The 24,762-nt window shown below is 41.6% G+C and overlaps 1 protein-coding gene across 3 annotated transcripts in view; it reads left to right on the top strand.

Annotated features, from left to right (window-relative positions):
- zbtb40 (zinc finger and BTB domain containing 40) overlaps window positions 1-24,762 on the top strand; it is a 113,957-nt gene that overhangs the window by 41,166 nt on the left and 48,029 nt on the right. For all 3 annotated transcript variants that reach the window (XM_063033298.1, XM_063033296.1, XM_063033297.1), the window contains exons 7-10: window positions 3,947-4,083; window positions 19,024-19,222; window positions 20,113-20,249; window positions 23,264-23,435. In XM_063033298.1, the coding sequence (XP_062889368.1) occupies window positions 3,947-4,083; window positions 19,024-19,222; window positions 20,113-20,249; window positions 23,264-23,435 (645 nt within the window). The remainder of the gene's footprint in view (window positions 1-3,946; window positions 4,084-19,023; window positions 19,223-20,112; window positions 20,250-23,263; window positions 23,436-24,762) is intronic.

Genomic DNA, 24,762 nt, shown 5'->3' with positions numbered 1-24,762 from the left:
GGAATTTATCTGCCTTCAATCCTTTGAATTTACCTAACACCACTTCCCTACTAACATGTATTTCCCTCAGTTCCTCCATCTCACTAGACCCTCGGTCCCCTACTATTTCCGGAAGATTATTTATGTCCTCCTGAGTGAAGACAGAACCAAATAGTTATTCAATTGGTCTGCCATGTCCTTGTTCCCCATGTTCAATTCACCTGTTTCTGACTGTAAGGGACCTACATTTGTCTTAACCAATTTTTTTTTCCACATATCTGTAAAAGATTTTGCAGTCAGTTTTTATGTTCCCTGCCAGCTTTCCCTCATAATCTTTTTTCTCTTTCCTAATTAAGCCCTTTGTCCTCCTCTGCTGGACTCTGAATTTCTCCCAGTGCTCAGGTGTGCTGCTTTTTCTGGCTAATTTGTATGTTTCTTCTTTGGAATTGATACTACCCCTAACTTCCCTTGTCAGCCGCGGGTGTACTACATTCCCTGGTTTATTCTTTTGCCAAACTGGGATGAACAATTGTTGTGGTTCATCCATGTGATCTTTAAATGCTTGCCATTGCATATCCACCGTCAACCCTTTAAGTATCATTTGCCAGTCTATCTGAGCTAATTCACGTCTCATACTTTCAAAGTTACCCTTCTTTAAGTTCAGAACCTTTGTTTCTGAATTAACTATGTCACTCTCCATCTTAATGAAGAATTCCACCATATTATGGTCACTCTTACCCAAGGGGCCTCGCACGACAAGATTGCTAACTAACCCTTTCTCATTGCTCAATACCAATCCAGAATGGCCTGCTCTCTAGTTGGTTCCTCCACATGTTGGTTCAGAAAACTATCCCGCATGCATTCCAAGAAATCCTCATCCTCAGCACCCTTACCAATTTGGTTCGCCCACCTATATGTAGATTGAAGTCACCCATTATAACTGCTGTTCCTTTATTGCACGCATTTCTAATTTCCTGTTTAATGCCATCCCCAACCTCACTACTACTGTTAGGTGGCCTGTACACAACTCCCACCAGCGTTTTCTGCCCCTTAGTTTTATGCAGCCCTACCCATATCGATTCCACATGCTCCCGGCTAATGTCCTTCCTTTCTATTCCTCAATAGACCCATCTGATCCTTGTTTCCTAAACTTCATGTATGCTGCCTTCTTCCACCTGACTAGATTTTCCACCTAACATGTCACCCATGGTTCCTTCACCCTAACATTCTTTACCTTCCTCACCGGGACAAATTTATCCCTAACATCCTGCAAGAGGTCTGTAAACATCGACCACATGTCCATAGTACACTTCCCTGCAAAAACATCATCCCAGTTCGCACCTGCAAGTTCTAGACTTGTAGCCTCATAATTTGCCGTTTCCCAATTAAAAATGTTCCTATCCTTTCTGATTCTATCCTTTTCCATGATAATGCTAAAGGCCAGGGAGCGGTGGTTACTGTCCCCCAGATGCTCACCCACTGAGAGATCTGTGACCTGACCCGGTTCATTACCTAGTACTAGATCTAGTATGGCATTCCCCCTAGTCGGCCTGTCCACATACTGTGACAGGAATCCGCCCTAGACACACCTAACAAACTCTGCCCCATCTAAACCCTTGGAACTAATCAGGTGCCAATCAATATTAGGGAAGTTAAAATCAAGCATGATAACAACCCTGTTATTTTTGCACCTTTCCAAAATCTGCCTCCCAATCTGCTTCTCTGTCTCTCTGCTACTACCCAGGGGGCCTATAGAATACTCCCAATAGAGTAACTGCTCCCTTCCTGTTCCTGACTTCCACCCATACTGACTCAAAAGAGGATCCTGCTACATTACCCACCCTTTCTGTAGCTGTAATAGTATCCCTGACCAGTAATGCCACACCTCTTCCCCTTTTTACACCCTCTCTATCCCTTTTAAAGCACTGAAATCCAAGAATGTTGAGAATCCATTCCTGCCCTGGTGCCAGCCAAGTCTCTATAATGACCACTACATCATAATTCCATGTATGTATCCAAGCTCTCAGTTCATCACCTTTGTTCCTGATGCTTCTTGCATTGAGGTACACACACTTCAGCCCTTCTACCTTACTACCTTTACACCTTTTATGAAGGTTCTCGGCCCGAAACGTTGCCTGTTCATTCGTTTTCATTGATGGTGCCTGACCTGCTGAGTTCCTCCACCGTTTTGTATGTTTCGCTTTGGATTTCCAGGACCTACAGATTTTCTTGTGTTTGTGTCACTACAACATATTTTTCATCAAATTCTGAATTCAATTGATAATTATTTCTAAATTACTCCATAAATTGCCACCTATATATCTAAATCTTTGTTAATGCATTATAAACTGCTATATTTGAATTTTGCACAGAGAAGTCTCCTGTATTCTAATTTAAATTGTTAATTGACCCATTCTGGAAAAAAGTATTTTCTGGGTCTCTCTGCTCCCTGCTGCTGAAGTCTCCACCAGACAATGTCTCTGAGATTTCCTGTCTCCCCTTTTCTGACCTTTAAACCTTTCTACAACTCGATAATTCATATGCTCTATCAAAATACTCCTTAAATCTTGGTTTTGATTAGATTTTTTGTTATTTGCCTTAGTATCTCCTTGGTTTAGGTACTCTGTCTTTGATAGTACTTGTAAACCTTTAGGATATTCTAAGCATCAAGTATAACATGTTGCTATCTCTTTTTCATTTGGACTCTTAAAATCCTCTTGTATATTAAAAAATTTGATTATTTTTCAGTGCCATTCAAAATTAATTTATTACCAAATTACATAATTGTCATCATAGGCAAACCTGAGATTCATTTTCTTGCAGGCATACTCAATAAATCTATAATCGAATGATAAACATAATCAAATCAATGAAAGACTGCACAAATGTGGGCATTCAACCAGTGTGCAAAGGACAGCAAACTCTGCAAATACCAAAAAAGAAGTAACAATAAATAAGCAATAAATACCAAGTCATGAGATAGAGAGTCCTTGAAAGTCAGTCCATTGGTTGTGGGAGTATTTCAATGATGAGAAAGAGAAGTTGAGAAAAGATCCTCTTTTTTCAGCAGCCTGAGGGTTGAGGGGTAATAACTGTGAGTCCTGAGTTTCCCGTACCACCTTCCTGATGGCAGCAGCAAGAAGAGCGCATGACCTGGGTTGTGGGGGTCCCTGATGATACTGCTTTCCTGTGACAGTGCTCCGTATTGATGTGCTTAATTGCAGTGAGGGCCTTACATGTGATGGACTTGACCATATCCACTACTTTTTGTAGCATTTTTCATTCAGGGGCATTGTTCTTCCTTTCCGAGTCTTGTGGAGAATCAGGTGGCAACCTTGCTGTTTCTTTAAAGTTTGTGTGTTTGTTACAAGTTTGAGTTACCAACTTGACACTCAATCCAACACGGATGGAAAGCATGCAAGGAGTCACCCAGGACCACTCACCTCAGAGTCCGGCGCGGATGCCACTATTGGTGTTTTCATACTAGGCTGTGATGCAGCTAGACAATATACTTTATCACACATCTATGGAAGTTTGTCAAAGGTTTAGCTGTCCCAGGGAATTGTATTTGCATGCTGGGCCCAGGACAGGTCCTCCGAAATGATAACAGAGGAATTTAAGGTTGCTGACCTTCTCTGCCTCTAATCTTTTGAAGAGGTCTGACTTGTGGATCTCTGGTTTTCTCCTCATGAAGTCAATAAGCAGCTCTTTGGCCTTGCTGACATTGAGTAAGAGACTGCAGTTGTGGCACTACTCAGTTAGATGTTCAGTCTCCCTTCTATGTGCTTTCCAGGTGTGGCTAGAAATTTCCTTCACTTTCTATGAGACACCATGTGATATTTTTTCTGAAACCTTTAAGCTATCAATGAAGGTTGCTATTTTAGCCCTGCTTAAATAATTGTTAAATGGGTTATTGGTAAAAGAAGTGAAGAATGTTTTTGATTGTTCACCTTATTTAAACACTCAGAAGTGAAGAATCTGGAAGATTTTGCATTTGGCTTGCTCAAACGCTATCAAGAGAACATTGTTGATGCAGTGACTGAGCTGCAAACCTTGTGCAACACCTTGTCTATTTGTGAGGATATACCTGATGGTGATAAACAGGTATGAAATTATTTTTTTCTATGTTTAAATATAATCTATGTCTGAAATGCTTTGCATTCTTGATGTATTGCCAGATACTCTTTTAGTTTTGCGATACAGTTATACTTGGGTGAACAGACCTAATGTTGGTTCTCCAACTGTGGCTGCTCCCTTTCCTACCCACTTAGTCTGCATACGTTGGGCTCACGCTTCAGCTGATGTACTCTACCCCAAAGTCTTTTGCCAGGAGGGTAGTGCTTCTTTCCTGTAAAAGTTGAACGCTGTTTTTTAAATGTCTCCTTTACCTTCTAATACTCAGGTAGAAAATCCTCATTAAGGGTTATTCTGGAGCATTTTGACTTTTCTGGTAAACTCCCTGTATAGATTGTTATTGCTCAGCTCATCTTGGATTTGTGGCAAGACCTTATCAATCTGGGATTTATTTACCTGCCATGGGTAAATGTTGGCAATTCTAAACTCTGCCAGCACAATTTCACCCAATAACTTGTGTGAGTTAAATACTGTTGATCAATTCTTCAGTTGTATTTACCACTTGGATCTTATTTCATCTTTTCATCATCAATTTCGTTAGGAAAAATGTAATTTATTCGCTTAGCATTAATTTATATTTGTGCAAGAGGGTCCAACTTTCTGCTTTCATTTGAGTGTACAATTGTTTTCTATACTATCACTGTTGAAAGACCTGACTTTATTTTTCAGGCCTCTTACCTGTAGATTCCTTAAACAATACACTTTGCTTAACCGTTAAAAGCTGGTAATTTGCTTTGAAGGATCCTGTTCAGAAAATGTGTAAATTTAGTATCCCAGACAATCTTCTGGTCAAGATGGCACCAGCGTGCAACACTCACACTGTTGACTTCTTCCAGATAGCTCTTGAAGAAGTTCTTTTTCCTACTTTTACATCTGTATTTTCTTTTCCATCTTAAATGTGTTTCTGGAACTGGAGAGCCTGTGATTTACAGTTCAGAGATCCAGTGTTTTGCTGTTTCCAAGAAGATTCCTGGTAGCAAGCATGTACTCGGATTGCCTCAATGCGAGGAAGCTTCAAGATGGAGCATGAGTCATCATTCGACTCCATTACGCTGGTTAAAGCGTCCATTAATCACCAGTTGTAGAGTCGAGGAAGGTTGAGATATTAGATTAGATTATGACACGCAGTCCTCTTTTATTGTCATTTAGTAATGCATGCATTAAGAAATGATACGATGTTCCTCCAGAATGATATCACAGAAACACAAGACAAATCAAGACTGAAAAACTGACAAAAGCCACATAATTATAACATATAGTTACAACAGTGCAAAGCAATACAGTAATTTGATAAAGAACAGACCATGGGCACAGTAAAAAAAAAAGTCTCAAGGTCTCTCGAAAGTCCCATCATTTCACGCAGACAGTAGAAGGAAGGAAAAAAACTCTTCCTGCCATGAACCTCCAGCGCCGCAAACTTGCCAATGCAGCACCTGGAAGCACCCGACCACAGTCCGACTCTTGAGTCCGTCCGAAAACTTCGAGCCTTCGACCAGCCCTCTGGCACTGAGCACCGAGCACCATCTCTGCCGAGCGCTTCGACCCTAGCCCCGGCAACAGGCAATAGGCAAAGCCAAGGATTTGGGGCCTTCCCCTCCGGAGATTCTCGATCGCACAGTAGCAGTGGCAGCGAAGCAGGCATTTCAGAAGTTTCTCCAGATGGTCCTCTGTGCTTCTCACGTCTGTCTCCATCAAATCAGGATTGTGCACGGCCCTTACTTAACAAATACGATATCATTTCGGAGCGGCTGTGCGCGCTGCATCGCGCCGCCATCTTCTCCTCCCCTTCTCTTGATATCGAGGCAAATGCAGAATGCGAGTGAAAGCTTCAGTGCTAATGTCCTTGCTTTTGATCACTACTGGAGAATCTGTGAGCAGCGTATCATTGTATGGCTCCTGTGGCAGGCGAGTAGGCCTCTGCCTCGTGGTGTCTCTCTCTTTCGATGAATGTTGCTGGTATTGTAGAATGGTATCATGTCTGCGTTTTTACTTGTGGTTTTTATATTCTGTGTTTTTTTTTATCACCCGTTCCTTTTCTACTTTATTGTGCAAGGGGAGGCTGTTTGGGGATTGATGTTCTGTTGTGTTTTGTTATTTTTTTTGTGTGGGGGTGGGTGGGTTTGATGTTTCTCTCTGAACGACTTTCATGTTCTTCCTTGGTTCGTGGCTATCTGGAGAAGACAAATTTCAGAGTTGTATATGGATACATGCTTTGATAATAAATGAACCTTTGAACTTTTGAATTTTTATATAGCATTTAAGAAAAGATTAAGGATAGCACAATTCAGATGTCTCGGTTCAGTCCTGACCTCTACTGCTATCCATGTGTGGTTTACACACTCTCTTTATGACCACTTGGGTTGGTAAGCTAGTTGATAAGGTGCTTCATATGGATGCCAACTTGGCGGCACAGAGAATCTGCCTCTGTTCCCTTCTAGGACTTTGAAATTGCTCACCTGTTAGAAAATGATTACTTAGTGCAATTGGATCATTGATTCTTAGACAATTGTACAATATTTCTTCAGGCAAAGTCATACTTTGAATTGTGATTGGGTGTCAGGAGCAGAGTTTAATATAAGGTGACTGTCAAGATGATATTTTATCAGATTAAAAAAAAGGAGCAGTGATCCAATATACTGGAGTCCTCAGTCCCTTCCAGCAAGCAAGGCAGCTAAATGAGACAATATTTAGCTATTTTAACTTTTCATTTTCAATGTTTAGGCACTATTTTGTCTCAGTTTTTTTGTATGAACAGTGAATTGTCACTTTTTGGGTCTTTTACGCCTGAACCTGAGGGGGACCTGTATCCCATCGGGAAGATTTGCTAGAGCTGGTCGGGGGAGGGGTGGATTAATATAGGTTCGTCCATCGTCATTGATGAAGACCTCAACACCATTAGTACTTTTTACGAGGTCGAGTTGCTAGCTCGACACTGAACCTGGCACAGATGGAAAGCGTGCCCGGGAGCAGCTCGACTAGATTCGAACTCGGGAACCTTCACTCCCGGAGTCCGGCGCTGATGTCACTGTGCCACCAGCTGGCTTATGATGGTGTGGAGACTAGTGCTTGATTTGGATTTAAGTGAGGAAGAGTTGCTCAGCGTCACTCTCTCTTCCGAATTCCCATCTGGATCCAGTGGCAAGACAGAGTCTTGACGGCTGGAGATGGGACTAGGCGCAGTGGATGACCAGGACGTCTTCTGTGTCTTGTCCTGCTCTATACGTTCCGCGACGTTTGCAGAGACCGCCTTCTTGACCGTTGGACCTTTCCAGGTGGGGACCAAAGGGGACAAACCGCCCTGAGAAGGAAGCAACATGTTCCCTCACCAGAGCTGCTACCCCTCCCTGGCGCCCCATACACCCCAAAAGGGATTAACATAGAGTTGCACTGGAATGGAAATCAGAGTGCGAAAACAGATAGCGAGATAGTGGAGATGTTGTTAAGACCTCAGACAGAGTCAGGAATCAAAGGGTTGAGCATACTGGGACTAATGTTCTGAACAGCATATATTTCAATGCAATAGGTGTTGTGGGAAAGCAGATTGAGAGATTGAGCACAGGGCATGGATCAACACATGGAATTATGATACTGTAGCCATTAGTGAGACTTGGTTGCAGGAGGGCAAGACTAGCAGATCGGTATTTCAGATTTTCATTGTTTTAGACATGATAGAGCAGGAGGGATTAAGAGGGGAGGGGTGACGTTACTAGTGAGGGAATATGTCAGAGGAGTGTTCGGTCAGGACATACTGGTGGAACTGAGGAATAAGAAAGGTATGACCATGTTAATGGGGCTATATTATAGACCACCAACAGTCCACGGGGTTTAGAGGAACAAATTTGTAGAGAGGTTGCTAGACTGTTGCAAGAAACATAATGTTGTTATGGGCAGGTGATTTTAACTTTCCACATATTGACTGCGACTCCTGTACTGTAAAAGGACAAGATGGGATAGTTTGTCGAATGTGTTCTGGAAAGTTTCCTTAATCAATAATAGAAGTTCCAATGAGAGAGTGTGGAATACTTGATCTGTTATTAGAGAATGAGACAGAGCAGGTGACAAGTTTGTGTAGGTGAGTACTTTGTACCTAGTGAGCATAGTGCCATTAGTTTCAAAGTAAATATAGAAAAAGATAGGTCTGGTTGATGTGTTGAGATTCTAAATTGGAGAAAGGGCAACTTTGATGGTATCAGGAAGGATTTGGCAAATGTGGATTGGGACATGCTGTTTGGCAAAGGTGTACCACTTGGTAAGTGGGAAGCCTTCAGAAGTGAAATTTTCAGAGGACAAAACTTGTATGTGCCTCACAGAATAAAAGGTAAAGATAACAGGTTTAGGGAACCTGGCTGAGAAAAAAAAATGCATAGCAGGAATAGGCAGGTAGAAACGAATGAGGTACCTCCCTCCCCTTTCTTAATCGTTCTGTCTCTGTCTCTGGAGACAGCTTATCTACTGATAGAAAGGTTGTGAGTGGTGGTAAAAATCTTCTGAGGTGTATATATTTCAATGCTAGGAATATTGCGGGGAAGGCGGATGAGTTGAGGGCGTGGATTGACACGTGGAATTATGATATAGCAATTAGTGAAACTTGGCTACAGGAGGGGCAGGACTGGCAGCTTAATATTCCAGGGTTCCGATGTTTCAGATGTGATCGAGGCAGAGGAATGAAAGGTGGGGGAGTAGCATTGCTTGTTAGGGAAAATATTACAGCAGTGCTCAGGCAGGACAGATTAGAGGGCTTGTCTACTGAGTCCTTATAGGTGGAGCTGAGAAACAGGAAAGATATGGCCACATTAGTGGGATTGTATTACAGACCACCCAATAGTCAACGAGACTTGGAAGAGCAAATCTGCAGAGAGATAGCAGGCAACTGCAGGAAACATAAAGTTGTGGTGGTAGGGGATTTTAATTTTCCATTCATTGATTGGGACTCCCATACTGTTAGGGGTCTAGATGGTTTAGAGTTTGTAAAATGTGTTCAGGAAAGTTTTCTAAATCAATATATAGAGGGACCAACTAGAGGGGATGCAATATTGGACCTCCTGTTAGGAAACGAATTAGGCAAGTGACAGAAGTCTGTGTAGGGGAGCACTTTGGTTCCAGTGATCATAACACCATTAGTTTCAATTTGATCATGGACAAGGATAGATCTGGTCCTAGGGTTGAGGTTCTGAACTGGAAGAAGGCCAAATTTGAAGAAATGAGAAAGGATCTAAAAAGCGTGGATTGGGACAGGTTGTTCTCTGGCAAAGCTGTGATTGGTAGGTGGGAAGCCTTCAAAGGGGAAATTTTGAGAGTGCAGAGTTTGTATGTTCCTGTCAGGATTAAAGGCAAATTGAATAGGAATAAGGAACCTTGGTTCTCAAGGGATATTGCAACTCTGACAAAGAAGAAGAGGGAGTTGTATGAAATGTATAGGAAACAGGGAGTAAATCAGGTGCTTGAGGAGTATAAGAAGTGCAAGAAAATACTTAAGAAAGAAATCAGGAGGGCTAAAAGAAGACATGAGGTTGCCTTGGCAGTCAAAGTGAAGGATAATCCAAAGAGCTTTTACAGGTATATGAAGAGCAAAAGGATTGTAAGGGATAAAATTGGTCCTCTTGAAGATCAGAGTGGTTGGCTATGTGCGGAACCAAAGGAAATGGGGGAGATCTTAAATAGGGTTTTTGCGTTTGTATTTACTAAGGAAACTGGCATGAAGTCTATGGAATTAAGGGAAACAAGTAGTGAGATCATGGAAACTGTACAGATCGAAAAGGAGGAGGTCCTTGCTGTCTTGAGGAAAATTAAAGTGGATAAATCCCCGGGACCTGACAGGGTGTTCCCTCGGACCTTGAAGGAGACTAGTGTTGAAATTGTAGGGACCCTGGCTGAAATATTTTAAATGTCGCTGTCTACAGGTGAGGTGCCGGAGGATTGGAGAGTGGCTCATGTTGTTCCGTTGTTTAAAAAAGGATCGAAAAGTAATCCGGGAAATTATAGGCCGGTAAGTTTAACGTCGGTAGTAGGTAAGTTATAGGAGAGAGTACTAAGAGACAGAATCTACAAGCATTTGGATAGACAGGGACTTATTAGGGAGAGTCAACATGGCTTTGTGCGTGGCAGGTCATGTTTGACCAATCTATTGGAGTTTTTCGAGGAGGTTAGCAGGAAAGTGGATGAAGGGAAGGCAGTGGATATTGTCTACATGGACTTCAGTAAGGCCTTTGACAAGGTCCCGCATGGGAGGTTAGTTAGGAAAATTCAGTCGTTAGGTATACATGGAGAGGTGGTAAATTAGATTAGACATTGGCTCGATGGAAGAAGCCAGAGAGTGGTGGTAGAGAATTGCTTCTCTGAGTGGAGGCCTGTGACTAGTGGTGTGCCACAGGGATCAGTGCTGGGTCCATTGTTATTTGTCATCTATATCAATGATCTGGATGATAATGTGGTAAATTGGATCAGCAAGTTTGCTGATGATACAAAGATTGGAGGTGTAGTAGACAGTGAGGAAGGTTTTCAGAGCCTGCAGAGGGACTTGGACCAGCTGGAAAAATGGGCTGAAAAATGGCAGATGAAGTTTAATACTGACAAGTGTGAGGTATTGCACGTTGGAAGGACAAACCAACGTAGAACATACAGGGTTAATGGTAAGGCACTGAGGAGTGCAGTGGAACAGAGGGATCTGGGAATACAGATACAAAATTCCCTAAAAGTGGCGTCACAGGTAGATAGGGTCGTAAAGGGAACTTTTGGTACATTGACCTTTATTAATCAAAGTATTGAGTATAAGAGCTGGAATGTTATGATGAGGTTGTATGAGGCATTGATGAGGCCGAATCTGGAGTATTGTGTTCAGTTTTGGTCACCAAATTACAGGAAGGATATAAATAAGGTTGAAAGAGTGCAGAGAAGGTCTACAAGGATGTTGCCGGGAGTTGAGAAACTCAGTTACAGAGAAAGGTTGAATAGGTTAGGACTTCATTCCCTGGAGCGTAGAAGGATGAGGGGAGATTTGATAGAGGTATATAATTTGGCAGGGGGATGGGAACCGGAATGATAGAGCGGAGGAAGGGGAGAACAGAAATAAATGTAAGATAGTGAGCAGTAAAGATGTCAGGAAAGACAGGCAGGTGATGGGGCAAATGTGTAGCCATTGGGATGAGTTGCAGTGCAATAAAATTGCAGTGAAATCAAAGCAAAAAGTATCAAATACTGGTTTTAAGGTGTTGTACTTAAATGCACGCAGCATAAGGAATAAGGTGGATGATCTTGTTGTACAGCTACAGATTGGCAGGTATGATATTGTGGCCATCACTGAGACCTGGCTAAAGGATGCATGTCTCTGGGAGCTGAATGTCCAAGGATACACGGTGTATCGGAAGGATAGGAAGGTAGGCAGAGGGGGAGGCGTGGCTTTATTGGTAAGAAATGATATTAAATTATTAGAAAGAGGTGATATAGGATCGGAAGGTGCAGAATCTTTATGGGTTGAGCTAAGGAATAGCAGGGGTAAAAGGACCCTGATGGCAGTTATTTATAGGCCTCCAAACAGTTGCAGGGATGTGGACTACAAATTAGAACTGGAAATAGAAAAGGCTTGTCAGAAGGGCAGTGTTATGATAATTGTGGGGGATTTTAACATGCGAGTAGATTGGAAAAATCCGGTCGGCACTGGATCTCAAGAGAGAGAATTTGTAGAATGTCTGCGAGATGGCTTTTTAGAACACCTTGTTGTTGAGCCCACTAGGGGATCGGCTGTACTGGATTGGGTATTGTATAATGAACTGGAGGTGATTGGAGAGATTGAGGTGAAGGAACCCTTAGGAGGCAGTGATCATAACATGATTGAGTTCGCTGTGAAATTAGAAAAAGAGAAGCCGAAATCCGATGTGTCGGTGTTTCAGTGGAGTAAAGGAAACTACAGTGGCATGAGAGAGGAACTGGCCAAAGTTGACTGGAAAGAGACACTGGCGGGAAAGACGGCAGAGCAGCAGTGTCTGGAGTTTATGCGAGAAATGAGGAATGTGCAAGACAGGTATATTCCAAAAAAGAAGAAATTTTCGAGTGGAAAAAGGATGCAACCATGGTTGACAAGAGAAGTCGAAGCCAAAGTTAAAGCTAAGGAGAGGGCATACAAGGAAGCAAAAATTAGTGGGAAGACAGAGGATTGGGAAGTCTTTAAAACCTTACAAAAGGAAACCAAGAAGGTCATTAAGAGAGGAAAGATTAACTATGAAAAGAAGCTAGCAAATAATATCGATAAGGATACTAAAAGCTTTTTCAAGTATATAAAGAGTAAAAGACAGGTGAGAGTGGATACAGGACTGAGAGAAAATGATGCTGGAGAAATTGTAATGGGAGATGAGATGGCAGAGGAACTGAACAAGTATTTTGCATCAGTCTTCATTGAGGAAGACAGCAGTATATCGGACACTCAAGGGTGGCAGGGAAGAGAAGTGTGCGCAGTCACAATTACGACAGAGAAAGTACTCAGGAAGCTGAATAGGCTAAAGGTAGATATATCTCCTGGACCAGATGGAATGTACCCTCGTGTTCTGAAGGAAGTAGCAGTGGAGATTGCGGAGGCATTAGCGATGACCTTTCAAAAGTCGATAGATTCTGGCATGGTTCCGGAGTACTGGAAGATTGCAAATGTCACTCCACTATTTAAGAAGGGGGCAAGGAAGCAAAAAAGAAATTATAGACCTGTTAGCTTGACATCGGTGGTTGGGAAGTTGTTGGAGTTGATTGTCAAGGATGAGGTTACAGAGTACCTGGAGGCATATGACAAGATAGGCAGAACTCAGCATGGATTCCTTAAAGGAAAATCCTGCCTGACAAACCTATTACAATTTTTTGAGGAAATTACCAGTAGGCTAGACAAGGGAGATGCAGTGGATGTTGTATATTTGGATTTTCAGAAGGCCTTTGACAAGGTGCCACACATGAGGCTGCTTAACAAGATACGAGCCCATGGAATTACAGGAAAGTTACATACGTGGATAGAGCGTTGGCTGATTGGCAGGAAACAGAGAGTGAGAATAAAGGGATCCAATTCTGGTTGGCTGCCGGTTACCAGTGGTGTTCCACAGGGATCAGTGTTAGGGCCGCTTCTTTTTACATTGTACATCAACGATTTGGATTATGGAATAGATGGCTTTGTGGCTAAGTTTGCTGACGATACGAAGACAGGTGGAGGGGCTGGTAGTGCTGAGGAAACGGAGAGTCTGCAGAGAGACTTGGATAGATTGGAAGAATGGGCAGAGAAGTGGCAAATGAAGTACAATGTTGGAATATGGTTATGCACTTTGGCAGAAAAAATAAACGGGCAGACTATTATTTAAATGGGGAATGAATTCAAAGTTCTGAGAGGCAACGGGACTTGGGAGTCCTCGTACAGGATTCCCTTAAAGTTAACCTCCAGGTTGAGTCGGTAGTGAAGAAGGTGAATGCAATGTTGGCATTCATTTCTAGAGGAATAGAGTATAGGAGCAAGGATGTAATGTTGAGGCTCTATAAGGCGCTGGTGAGACCTCACTTGGAGTACTGTGGGCAGTTTTGGTCTCCTTATTTAAGAAAGGATGTGCTGACGTTGGAGAGGGTACAGAGAAGATTCACTAGAATGATTCCGGGAATGAGAGGGTTAACATATGAGGAATGTTTGTCCGCTCTTGGACTTTATTCCTTGGAGTTTAGAAGAATGAGGGGAGACCTCATAGAAACATTTCGAATGTCAAAAGGCATGGACAGAGTGGATGTGGCAAAGTTGTTTCCCATGATGGGGGAGTCTAGTACGAGAGGGCATGACTTCAGGATTGAAGGGTGCCCTTTCAGAAGAGAAATGCGAAAAAATTTTTTTAGTCAGAGGGTGGTGAATCTATGGAATTTGTTGCCTTGGGCAGCAGTGGAGGCCAAGTCATTGGGTGTCTTTAAGGCAGAGATTGATAGGTATCTGAGTAGCCAGGGCATCAAAGGTTATGGTGAGAAGGCGGGGCAGTGGGACTAAATAGGATAAAATGGATCAGCTCATGATAAAATGGCGGAGCAGACTCGATGGGCCGAATGGCCTGCTTCCGCTCCTTTGTCTTATGGTCTTATAAAATTATGATGGGTATAGATAGAGTGAATGCAAGCAGGCTTTTTCCACTGAGCAAGGGGAGAAAAAAACCAGAGGACATGGGTTAAGGGTGAGGGGGTAAAAGTTTAAAGGGAACATTAGTGGGGGCTTCTTCACACAGAGAGTGGTGGGAGTTTGGAATGAGCTGCCAGACGAGGTGGTAAATGCGGGTTCTTTTGTAACATTTAAGAATAAATTGGACAGATACATGGATGGGAAGTGTATGGAGGGATATGGTCCGTGTGCAGGTCAGTGGGACTAGGCAGAAAATGGTTCGGCACAGCCAAGAAGGGCCAAAAGGCCTGTATTCTGTGCTGTAGTTTCTATGGTTTCTTTGGTTACTATAAGCCTACGGACTCTCACAGCTACCTGGACTATTCCTCTTCCCACCCTGTCTCCTGCAAAACTGCCATCCCCTTCTCGCAATTCCTCTGTCTCTGCCATATCTGCTCTTAGGATGAGGCCTTTCATTCCAGGATGAAGGAGATGTCATCCTTTTTTAAAGAAAGGGGGTTCCCTTCCTCCACCATCAACTCTGCTCTCAAATGCATCTCTCCTATTTCACGCACATCTACTCTGACCCCATCCTCCTGCCACCCCACTAGGGGTAGGGTTCCCCTTGTCCTAACCTGCCACCCCACCAGCCTCTGGGTCCAACATGTAATTCTCCGTAACTTCTGCCACCTCCAACGGGATCCCACCATAAAGCACATCCTTCCCTCCCCTCCCTTTCTGCTTTCCACAGGGATCGCTCCCTATGCGACTCCCTTGTCCATTCGCTCACCCCCCCCATCCCTTCCTACCTCCCTCCCTCCCAGCACGTATCCTTGTAAGCGGAACAAGTGCTACACATGCCCTTACACTTCCTCCCTCACCACCATTCAGGGCCCCAGGCAGTCCTTCCAGGTGAGGCGACAGTTCACCTGTGAGGTGACTGGTGTGATATACTGTGTCCGGTGCTCCCGATGTGGCCTTCTATATATCGGCGAGGCCCGACGCAGACTGGGAGATGGTTTTGCTGAACACCTACACTCTGTCTGCCAGAGAAAGCAGGATCTCCCAGTGGCCACACATTTTAATTCCGTGTCCCATTCCCATTCTGATATGTCTATCCATGGCCTCCTCTACTATTAAGACAAAGCCATACTCAGGTTGAAGGAACAACACCTTATATTTCATCTGGGTAGCCTCCAACTTGATGGCATGAACATTGACTTCTCTAACTTCCGTTAATGTCCCTCCTCTCGTTCTTACCCCATCCCTTATTTGTTTATTTTTTTTTCCCTTTTTATCCTCTTTTTTTTTCTCCCTCTCTTTCTCTCTCTGGCCCTCTCACAGTAACTCCTTGCCTGCTGTCCATCTTCCTCTGGTGCTCCCCTCCCCATTTCTTTCTCCCTACGCCTCCTGTCCCATGATCGTCTCCCTTCTCTAGCCTTGTATCCCTTTTGCCAATCAACTTTTCAGCTCTTTTGCTCCATCCCTCCCCCTCCTGTCTTCTCCTATCATTTCGGCTCTCCCCCCCCTCCCCCCCCCACTTTCAAATCTCTTACTATCTCTTCTTTCAGTTAGTCCTGACGAAGGGTCTTGGCCTGAAACATCAACTGTGCTTCTTCCTATGGATGCTGACTGGCCTGCTATGTTCCACCAGCATTTTGTGTGTGTAAGAAGTAAGAAATAAAGTCAGTTCAATTCAATGTCGATGGAAGTTGGCAGTCTAAATAGTTTGGCATGGACTACACGGGCTAAAGAGCCTGTTTCTGTGCTATACTTTTCTATGACTCTGAGTCTATTTTGGCTTGGATTTTCAATGTCTTGTCAAAGGATTGATTTGAATGTATTTAGTTTTCCTGCTATGGCTTGTTATGTTTCCTCTACATTTGACTTCTCTTATTGTCATGTCCTGTTTGCTTTGTTCCAGTATTGATCAACTATATCTATGTTCAAGCAGACATTGAGAAACTGATCATTGTATCAGGTGCTTCTGCTATTACTGTGTTTGTGTGTTTTTAAAGTAATTTCGTTGTAAGTATACTTATAGGATGTTCTTTTGTATGTTTTTGATCATCACATCTACTGTCAACTCAACATTTCCAAATGCTCTTTTCTGTAATGCCTGAACAAGATTTTATGAGAATATAGAGAAATAATTAGAAGCTTTTATAGATATGTAAAAAGGAAAAGACTGGTAAAGACAAATGTAGGTCCCCTACAGACAGAAACAGGTGAATTGATTATGGGGAGTAAGGACATGGCAGACCAATTGAATAATTACTTTGGTTCTGTCTTCACTAAGGAGGACATAAATAATTTTCCAGAAATAGTAGGGGACAGAGGGTCCAGTGAGATGGAGAAACTGAGCGAAATACATGTTAGTAGGGAAGTGGTGTTAGGTAAATTGAAGGGATTGAAGGCAGATAAATCCCCAGGGCCAGATGGTCTGCATCCTCGAGTGCTTAAGGAAGTAGCCCAAGAAATAGTGGATGCATTAGTGATAATTTTTCAAAACTCGTTAGATTCTGGACTAGTTCCTGAGGATTGGAGGGTGGCTAATGTAACCCCACTTTTTAAAAAAGGAGGGAGAGAGAAACCAGGGAATTATAGACCGGTTAGCCTAACGTCAGTGGTGGGGAAACTGCTGGAGTCAGTTATCAAAGTTGTGATAACAGCACATTTGGAAAACGGTGAAATCATCGGACAAAGTCAGCATGGATTTGTGAAAGGAAAATCATGTCTGACGAATCTCATAGAATTTTTTGAGGATGTAACTAGTAGAGTGGATAGGGGAGAACCAGTGGATGTGGTATATTTGGATTTTCAAAAGGCTTTTGACAAGGTCCCACACAGGAGATTAGTGTGCAAACTTAAAGCACACGGTATTGAGGGTAAGGTATTGATGTGGATGGAGAATTGGTTAGCAGACAGGAAGCAAAGAGTGGGAATAAACGGGACCTTTTCAGAATGGCAGGCGGTGACTAGTGGGGTACCGCAAGGCTCAGTGCTGGGACCCCAGTTGTTTACAATATATATTAATGACTTGGATGAGGGAATTAAATGCAGCATCTCCAAGTTTGCGGATGACACGAAGCTGGACGGCAGTGTTAGCTGTGAGGAGGATGCTAAGAGGATGCAGAGTGACTTGGATAGGTTGGGTGAGTGGGCAAATTCATGGCAGATGCAATTTAATGTGGATAAATGTGAAGTTATCCACTTTGGTGGCAAAAATAGGAAAAGAGATTATTATCTGAATGGTGGCCGATTAGGAAAAGGGGAGGTGCAACGAGACCTGGGTGTCATTATACACCAGTCATTGAAAGTGGGCATGCAGGTACAGCAGGTGGTGAAAAAGGCGAATGGTATGCTGGCATTTATAGCGAGAGGATTCGAGTACAGGAGCAGGGAGGTACTACTGCAGTTGTACAAGGCCTTGGTGAGACCACACCTGGAGTACTGTGTGCAGTTTTGGTCCCCTAATCTGAGGAAAGATATCCTTGCCATAGAGGGAGTACAAAGAAGGTTCACCACATTGATTCCTGGGATGGTAGGACTTTCATATGAAGAAAGACTGGATGAACTGGCTTGTACTCGTTGGAATTTAGAAGATTGAGGGGGGATCTGATTGAAATGTATAAAATCCTAAAGGGATTGGACAGGCTACATGCCGGAAGATTGTTCCCGATGTTGAGGAAGTCCAGAACAAGGGGCCACAGTTTGAGGATAAAGGGGAAGCCTTTTAGGACCGAGATTAGGAAAAACTTCTTCACACAGAGAGTGGTGAATCTGTGGAATTTTCTGCCACAGGAAACAGTGGAGGCCAGTTCATTGGCTATATTTAAGAGGGAGTTAGATACGGCCCTTGTGGCTACGGGGATCAGGGGGTATGGAGGGAAGGCTGGGGCGGGGTTCTGAGTTGGATGATCAGCCATGATCGTAATAAATGGCGGTGCAGGCTCGAAGGGCCGAATAGCCTACTCCTGCACCTATTTTCTATGTTTCTAAATACTTGTTCTGCCTTCTGTCAGATTTTAGTTGAATTTTATCTCAGTGCAAACATTGCTGTGCTAACCTCATAACCCATAATTTTCTTACCATCCAAAATCTATCAATATTTGTTTTTAATATACCAGGGACTGTTTTCTATGAACCCCTGGGTGGAGGATTCCCAAGACGTAAAGGGTGTGAAGACATCTCTTTTCATCTCTGTCTTGAATGTCTGACCTCATTTTCAGACTGACTGACCCCTTGTTCTAGACAGACTAGCAAGCGAAACTTCACCTTTGATCTGCCCTATCAAACCCTTTTAGAATGTTGTTTATTTCGGTGCAATCACTTCCCAATCCCTAAGAATATGAGCCATTCTGCTTAATCTCCCCCATGGGACAAATTGCCATTCCAGCAAACAATCTGGTGAACTCTTTTTATTGTTTCCATGTTTTCAATCGAAGTTCTGTTATTTTAAAAAAAATGAACTACTGTTATATATTACCATTGGTTTGTACCATTTTGACACAAACACGCTGTTTCACTTTTATTGTTATTAATGGATAGTTTTCAAGTCCCTAGGAGTGAAATACAGTTGGTGAGCAACAGCAGTAAAATTGACAGGTTTTTTTCCCCTAATCATTAAATGCTAGGCAAGTAAATCCTTCTGTGCAGTGCCAATTTTTTTGTTGCTTTGGTTGCTATGGTATGATACAAAGCAGCCAATCAAAATTCCTTGTAAGTACCGCAACTTCACTGTTAAAAGTGCATGTTGATAATGTACCTTGCATAAATTAAAATAATTTAATCTTCAGTATTTTTTCCTTTGACAGAGAATTCATGATCTTATTAAAGAGAAAGATGTGGTGGACTGCATAAGTAATTTGATGGGAGCAGTATTAGAAAAACGAACACTTGCAGCACTCACTCTTTGGAAAGTGCTCATCCGAATGAAAGAGGATGTGCCAAAGCTTAGCACTCTGCTGGATGAACTCCAAAAAGAACCAGATGGTCTCCAACTCATTTTATCAGGTGAGGCTTTCATGTAGCAGTACTAGAATTAGCATATATTTTTAAAATAAGTAGCAGATTTGATGTTAGAATTGGCAGCTCTGAGACCTTCATTATTCTGTTATCTGAGGAGCTGATGCCTTGAGATTGATGTAATTAGTGTTACAGTTGTTGACTGGAATGTTAAAAGTATCATGATTATGTTGGTGTTATAATGGGAATTCTTTGTTAGTGATAAAAGCATCTGAAAATCGTTTGTTTTTGGAAGTTTGCATAGTAGAACCTGTTTACCAGCAGTATGGTTTTAATAATCATTTCGAAATTATTCATCAACATGAAAGAAAATAATAAGGCAGGACAGTCAAAGACTTAGTTGTATTTTTGTAAATGAGTGAGGAATAATATTCTATCTTTTCAGTAGATTGAGTTGTAACCATGCAGTTACTGTTGCACCCTTCTTCCACTTCATTTACATTAGCTATACTTTGGGAGCTGAAGCAAACAGTATGAATCGCTTTGAGATTGTGTTTTAAATCTATTAGTGAACGCCTAAGAAGCTATTTTGCCTGTAGATAGACAAGTTGTGATAGCATCTTAATACGATTGTTGGTGGATATCATTGTGCCAATCAGGTTATAATAACTGCTGTATATTTGTAAGAGTAGCAGGAGTTTGGACAGAGTTGGAGGTTCTTTTGCATGTGCCAGTTAAAATTGAGGACATTGACAAACGTAATGCTCAAGCTTTTAATTGAGCATTTCTTCTTTGTGTTACTGTATCTCCAAAAGCAATAATTAGAAATGTTCTGTAGAAAGCTAACAATCTAAAAATTAACTCTTCTGTGGTTTGTTAGAATTTTTGAGTATTTAGTTGTGGAATAATGTTTCTTTCTGTTCTTTTTCTCCCCTCAGTGAGTGATGAGGAAAGTAAAGCCTTCAATATTATAAAAAGACATAGACAGTTGATCATCAATACGATTGAAGATATCAGTCCTCTGCTGGATTGTTTGGTACCTGGTGTAGAAAATCTTCCCACTGAGACAATCGAGGTAGTTCATTTCCACACTTTCACTACATTGATGCAAGCCTTTTCCTTGCCTTAATAAACGTTGAACCACTGACTAGCTCAAATTTATCACTTTTTTTTCAAATTGCGGAGGTGGATTTATGCCCCTCTCTAATTTCAGATGAAATATGATGAGCAAGGAATGATATGGTTGATAGTGAACTTCTTTGATACAGTGTTTTTATATTATTTTCTTAGTTAAGTACCAAAAGCGACAGTTTGAGAAACACACATCAAAGTTGCTGGTGAACGCAGTAGGCCAGGCAGCATCTCTAGGAAGAGGTACAGTCGACGTTTCAGGCCGAGACCCTTCGTCAGGACTAACTGAAGGAAGAGTTAGTAAGAGTTTAGTTAGTTTGTTTGAGAAGTAGGGCTAGGTGAAGTAGGTTAGAAAGTGCAAAGCTGAAGCATACAGGGTATCACTAGCAATGGGGTGTAACTTGTAAAACAACTTTACATAAACAGTGTATTTATTCAGCATGGACACAGCAGACCAGAGTGAGAAAAACTGATTTAAAAAGAAATGTAGTAAATAATTGTCAAACAGTTTTGTAATGCTGTAACAGGTTTCCCCTGCTATCTGAAGGTAGACCGTTCCTATGAAACCGTTCGTAAGCCGACATGGCATAAAGCGAAGAAGCAATTACCATTAATTTATATGGGAACATTTTTTGAGTGTGCCCAGACCCAAGAAAATAACCTCCCAAATCATACCAAATAGCACATAAAACCTAAAATAACACTAACATATAGTAAAAGCAGGAATGGTATGATAAATACACAGCCTATATAAAGTAGAAATAATGTATGTACAGTGTAGTTTCACTTAACAGAATCAGGAAGGTTGAGCCAAAATCGATCTGTCGAAAAAAAAAATTCGGCACCTACATGCATGCGCACGTCATGCATTTGCACGTACACACACGCGTATGTCACGCATGCACATGTACACGCATTCACATGTCACCCATGCGCACATACACGCATGCACACACACCTGCCCGTGCAAGGCTTCATGGTCATGGTAGTCTTTCTCGGGGTAAACACAAGTTTAAAGCGAGCGTCTTTTTTCGGAAAAGCGAAAATCCTCTTTCGGTTAACGAAAGCAGGTACTAATGTAGGTCTTTCGTAAAAGCAAAATGTGTTAAAGAGAATGTTCGGAAAGTGGGGGGCTCCTGAAACTGATGTGTGCAGATCCTCCCAAGTTGATAATTGATTATTGTTTTCCCTTGTTACATACCAATGAGTGCAAGATGAAATTTGTAGTGTTATTTTGTTTCATTCAGTTCATTTCTGCACAAACTTTGTTCCTTTTGATTGAAATTTTCCCTTTTTGTGAAAAGCTTTCTTTATCAGGACCCACTACTGCTACTTCATATGCAGGCATCTTTGTGGAGCAAAAATTGAGAACAAACCTGAACCTTGCATGTTATTTTGTAAGAGAAGCGGGCAGATCTTCCATTGCCCCAAGATTAGCAGTGATTGACTATTGGATGTTTGGACTTGGATACAGTGTTTTGTTCAGCAGCAGTCTTCCAACACTTCCATGAAGTGTCGTGCTGTCTGGCACCAGTAGCTGGTTTTACTCACAGGAAGGCTGATACAAGCATCAGAAGCACTTGAAAATCATGGGGTGGGGTGCTGGAGAAGCAATATTAATTAGAATAATTTTCATTTAAAAATATGTATTTAAAAAACACACCAAAAGACAGTTAAAATATTTAAGCTTAGTTAAATAGAAGAGGTTTTTCTCATGGCAATCAAATTCACCTATTCATTTAAATAAGAGTGTTTTTGCTAGATTTAGTTTGAATCAAAGGAAAAACTGGATCATTATAAGTGGCTTATCAAGAGTTATTGGCCAAGATTGTTAGTGGAAACATTATGATTTATGAGATCTCTATCATTGTCTAAGTGGAATTAGGATTGTACAAAATTTTGTATTAAATTGCATATTTGCTTAATGCTTTAGTTGAATGTCTCTACAACCTCAATGTTAATGAGTGTTTTAAGTGAGTGTCCCTTCATCTTTGCAGGTATTGAGTAGGTATATGTGAAGTTTCCTATACTGTCACAAGAATTAAGTACTTTAGTGGTGTATCCTGTAGTCATATGGATTATGTTAAGGCAAAAGAGATTTCATAAATTTCAGCATTGTGTTCAGTGTAGTCGGTCAAGCAGCCTGTCCTTGTTTTTTACTGTTCTATCGTGGGTATTGATTGGTGTAAGTAAAGTTGCCAGCACCATTAGAAGAGTATTTGTGAAAAATAAAATTATACGTATGTTATTGTATGTTTATTAATTGTGTATAATGTCAAGCATATTTTTAAATTTCTGTACTTTGCCAGACTTCCTACTTCTAAAAGCAGGTGTATGTTTTGTTTTATTCTTGTTTGGGCTCTTACTCTACCACAGTAATAGGTTACATTAAGTAAAAGTTCCTGCATCATGCAAAAAATGGTAGTCAGAATGACACCGGATTTCCTGCATTTTCTATTTTATGCCCATGCACCACGTCATTGTTAGTGAGAGATTCTGGCTCTTCTATCACTTTCATTCACTTTCGAGGACTTAAATTCAAGTCCGTCATCTGGGTGGCAGCATGTGGAAAAGTTGGACAGAACTAGGACACAGTGCAGTAAATGATGAACAACGATACATTTCCACCTCTTTCAAATATAAAAGTCTGAAGTAGCTGGTGTATTGTATGCATATGGTTACAGTATCCACAGAATACAGTTTACTGGCTATCAATTCCAGCTCACAGTGCAATAAAATGGGGTTTTAAAAAAGGTCTCCACCATGATTTACACAAAGGTACTGGCGAGCCTAATTCAGGGAGCTGAGTAGTCATGGGTTATATCGATCTCCCAAATATTCAGACCTTGTGGCATGTTAAGGATGTATACTGGATTGATTGTAAAGGTGCACTACTAAAGCTTTATTTTATAAATTCTCTTGAATCATTTGCATGTTTATATTTCTTCTCACTGTCAGATTTTGAAGAGCTGTTGTTTCAAGGATACTGCTGGTCAGTCATTAGAAAGTATTCTGGGTAAAATTCTAGATGAGCGACTCATTCCTGCTTTGGTATTCTGTAAACTCTTGCATATGGTCAGTGAATCTTATCCGTCCCTTGAATTGGTAATGAAGACCATGGAAAATGCAGGTAACTACAAAGAAGGGTTGGGGGGGGGTGTGTGTTTGTGTGTGTGCGCGCGCACATTTGTGCGTGTATATATGTGTTTTTTACGTGTGTGTGTGCCGTTTTACGCTACATTTACTTGTTTTACACTTTTACAGATAATTTAAATACACAATTTCACTTAGCTTCTCAAGCTGGGTCATGATTCGGAGAAAGTTATTTATATTCTTACAAAAATTGGAGATCTAACTGGTACCATTGCTTTGACTTTAACGTAATTCAGAATCACCTGCTTCCTTAATTTTTCCTGAGTCCTGGACTATAACCACGACAAATTTTCGGCCTGTCATGGATGAATCTGCAATGGTTTAATGCATACTAGAGAACTGTTGTTGTAATATATGGGAGAGAGAAGTGATCAATATTGCAGGTTGATGGCTACCATGAAGATGAAAATAGCCTTTCCCTCTGCTTACTCAACCTTCCAGCTCAAACAGCTGTTAGAGAAATGAAATAGTAATATCTTTTTTTAAATTCAAACCTAGGTCTCAGGAGCTAACCAGTAATTCCCATATGACTTTTGAGCAGAATTTGGCCAGTTGGGCCATTGAGTTGTCTCCACCATTCCTTCGTGGTTAATTTATTAACCCTCAACCTCATTCTGTCTTCTACCCTGTAACCTTATCAATCAAGCACCTATCAGTCTTTGCTTTTAATGTATCTAATGACTTGACCTTTACATCTGTTTGTGGCAATGAATTCCACAGATTCACCACCCTCTGGCTACAGAAATTCTTCCTCATCTCTGTACCTAGGGGACATCCTTGTTTTCTGAAGTTGTGTTCTTTGATCTGAAACTCGTTCACTATTGGAAAGATCTTCTCCACATCCACTCTATCTAGTCCTTTCAATATTCAATTAGGTTCAAAGAGATCCCCTCTAATTCTTCAAAACTCCAGCGAGTACATGTCCAGGGCCATCAAACGCTCCACATAGGTTAACCCTTTCATTCCTGGCATCATTCTTGTGAAACTCCTTTGGACCTTCTACAATGTCAGCACATCCTTTCTTAGATAAGGGGTCCAAAACTGCTGACAATGTGAACTGCTCAGGATATGCTCATTTAGCATTGTGAAATTACATTTATAGAACACTATCTAATTCTAGAATATAGTTAGAATTTGTGTCAAATTTCGTACAAGTTCCCTTGGATTTGGAAGTGAGGGATTTCTGTAAAATCCATTAGCTCTTTGGTGAATGTAATTTATCAGAATGCAAAGTGCCCTCATTTGTAGAAGTACAGTTCATATCTCTCTCTCTCTCTTTCTCTCTCTCCTTCCCTCCCTCCCCC

The sequence above is a fragment of the Mobula hypostoma genome, chromosome 25, assembly GCF_963921235.1.
Source record: "Mobula hypostoma chromosome 25, sMobHyp1.1, whole genome shotgun sequence".
NCBI lineage: Eukaryota > Metazoa > Chordata > Chondrichthyes > Myliobatiformes > Myliobatidae > Mobula > Mobula hypostoma.
The sequence above is the reverse complement of the archived record's forward strand: the minus strand, read 5'-3'. Positions and strand labels throughout refer to the sequence as shown.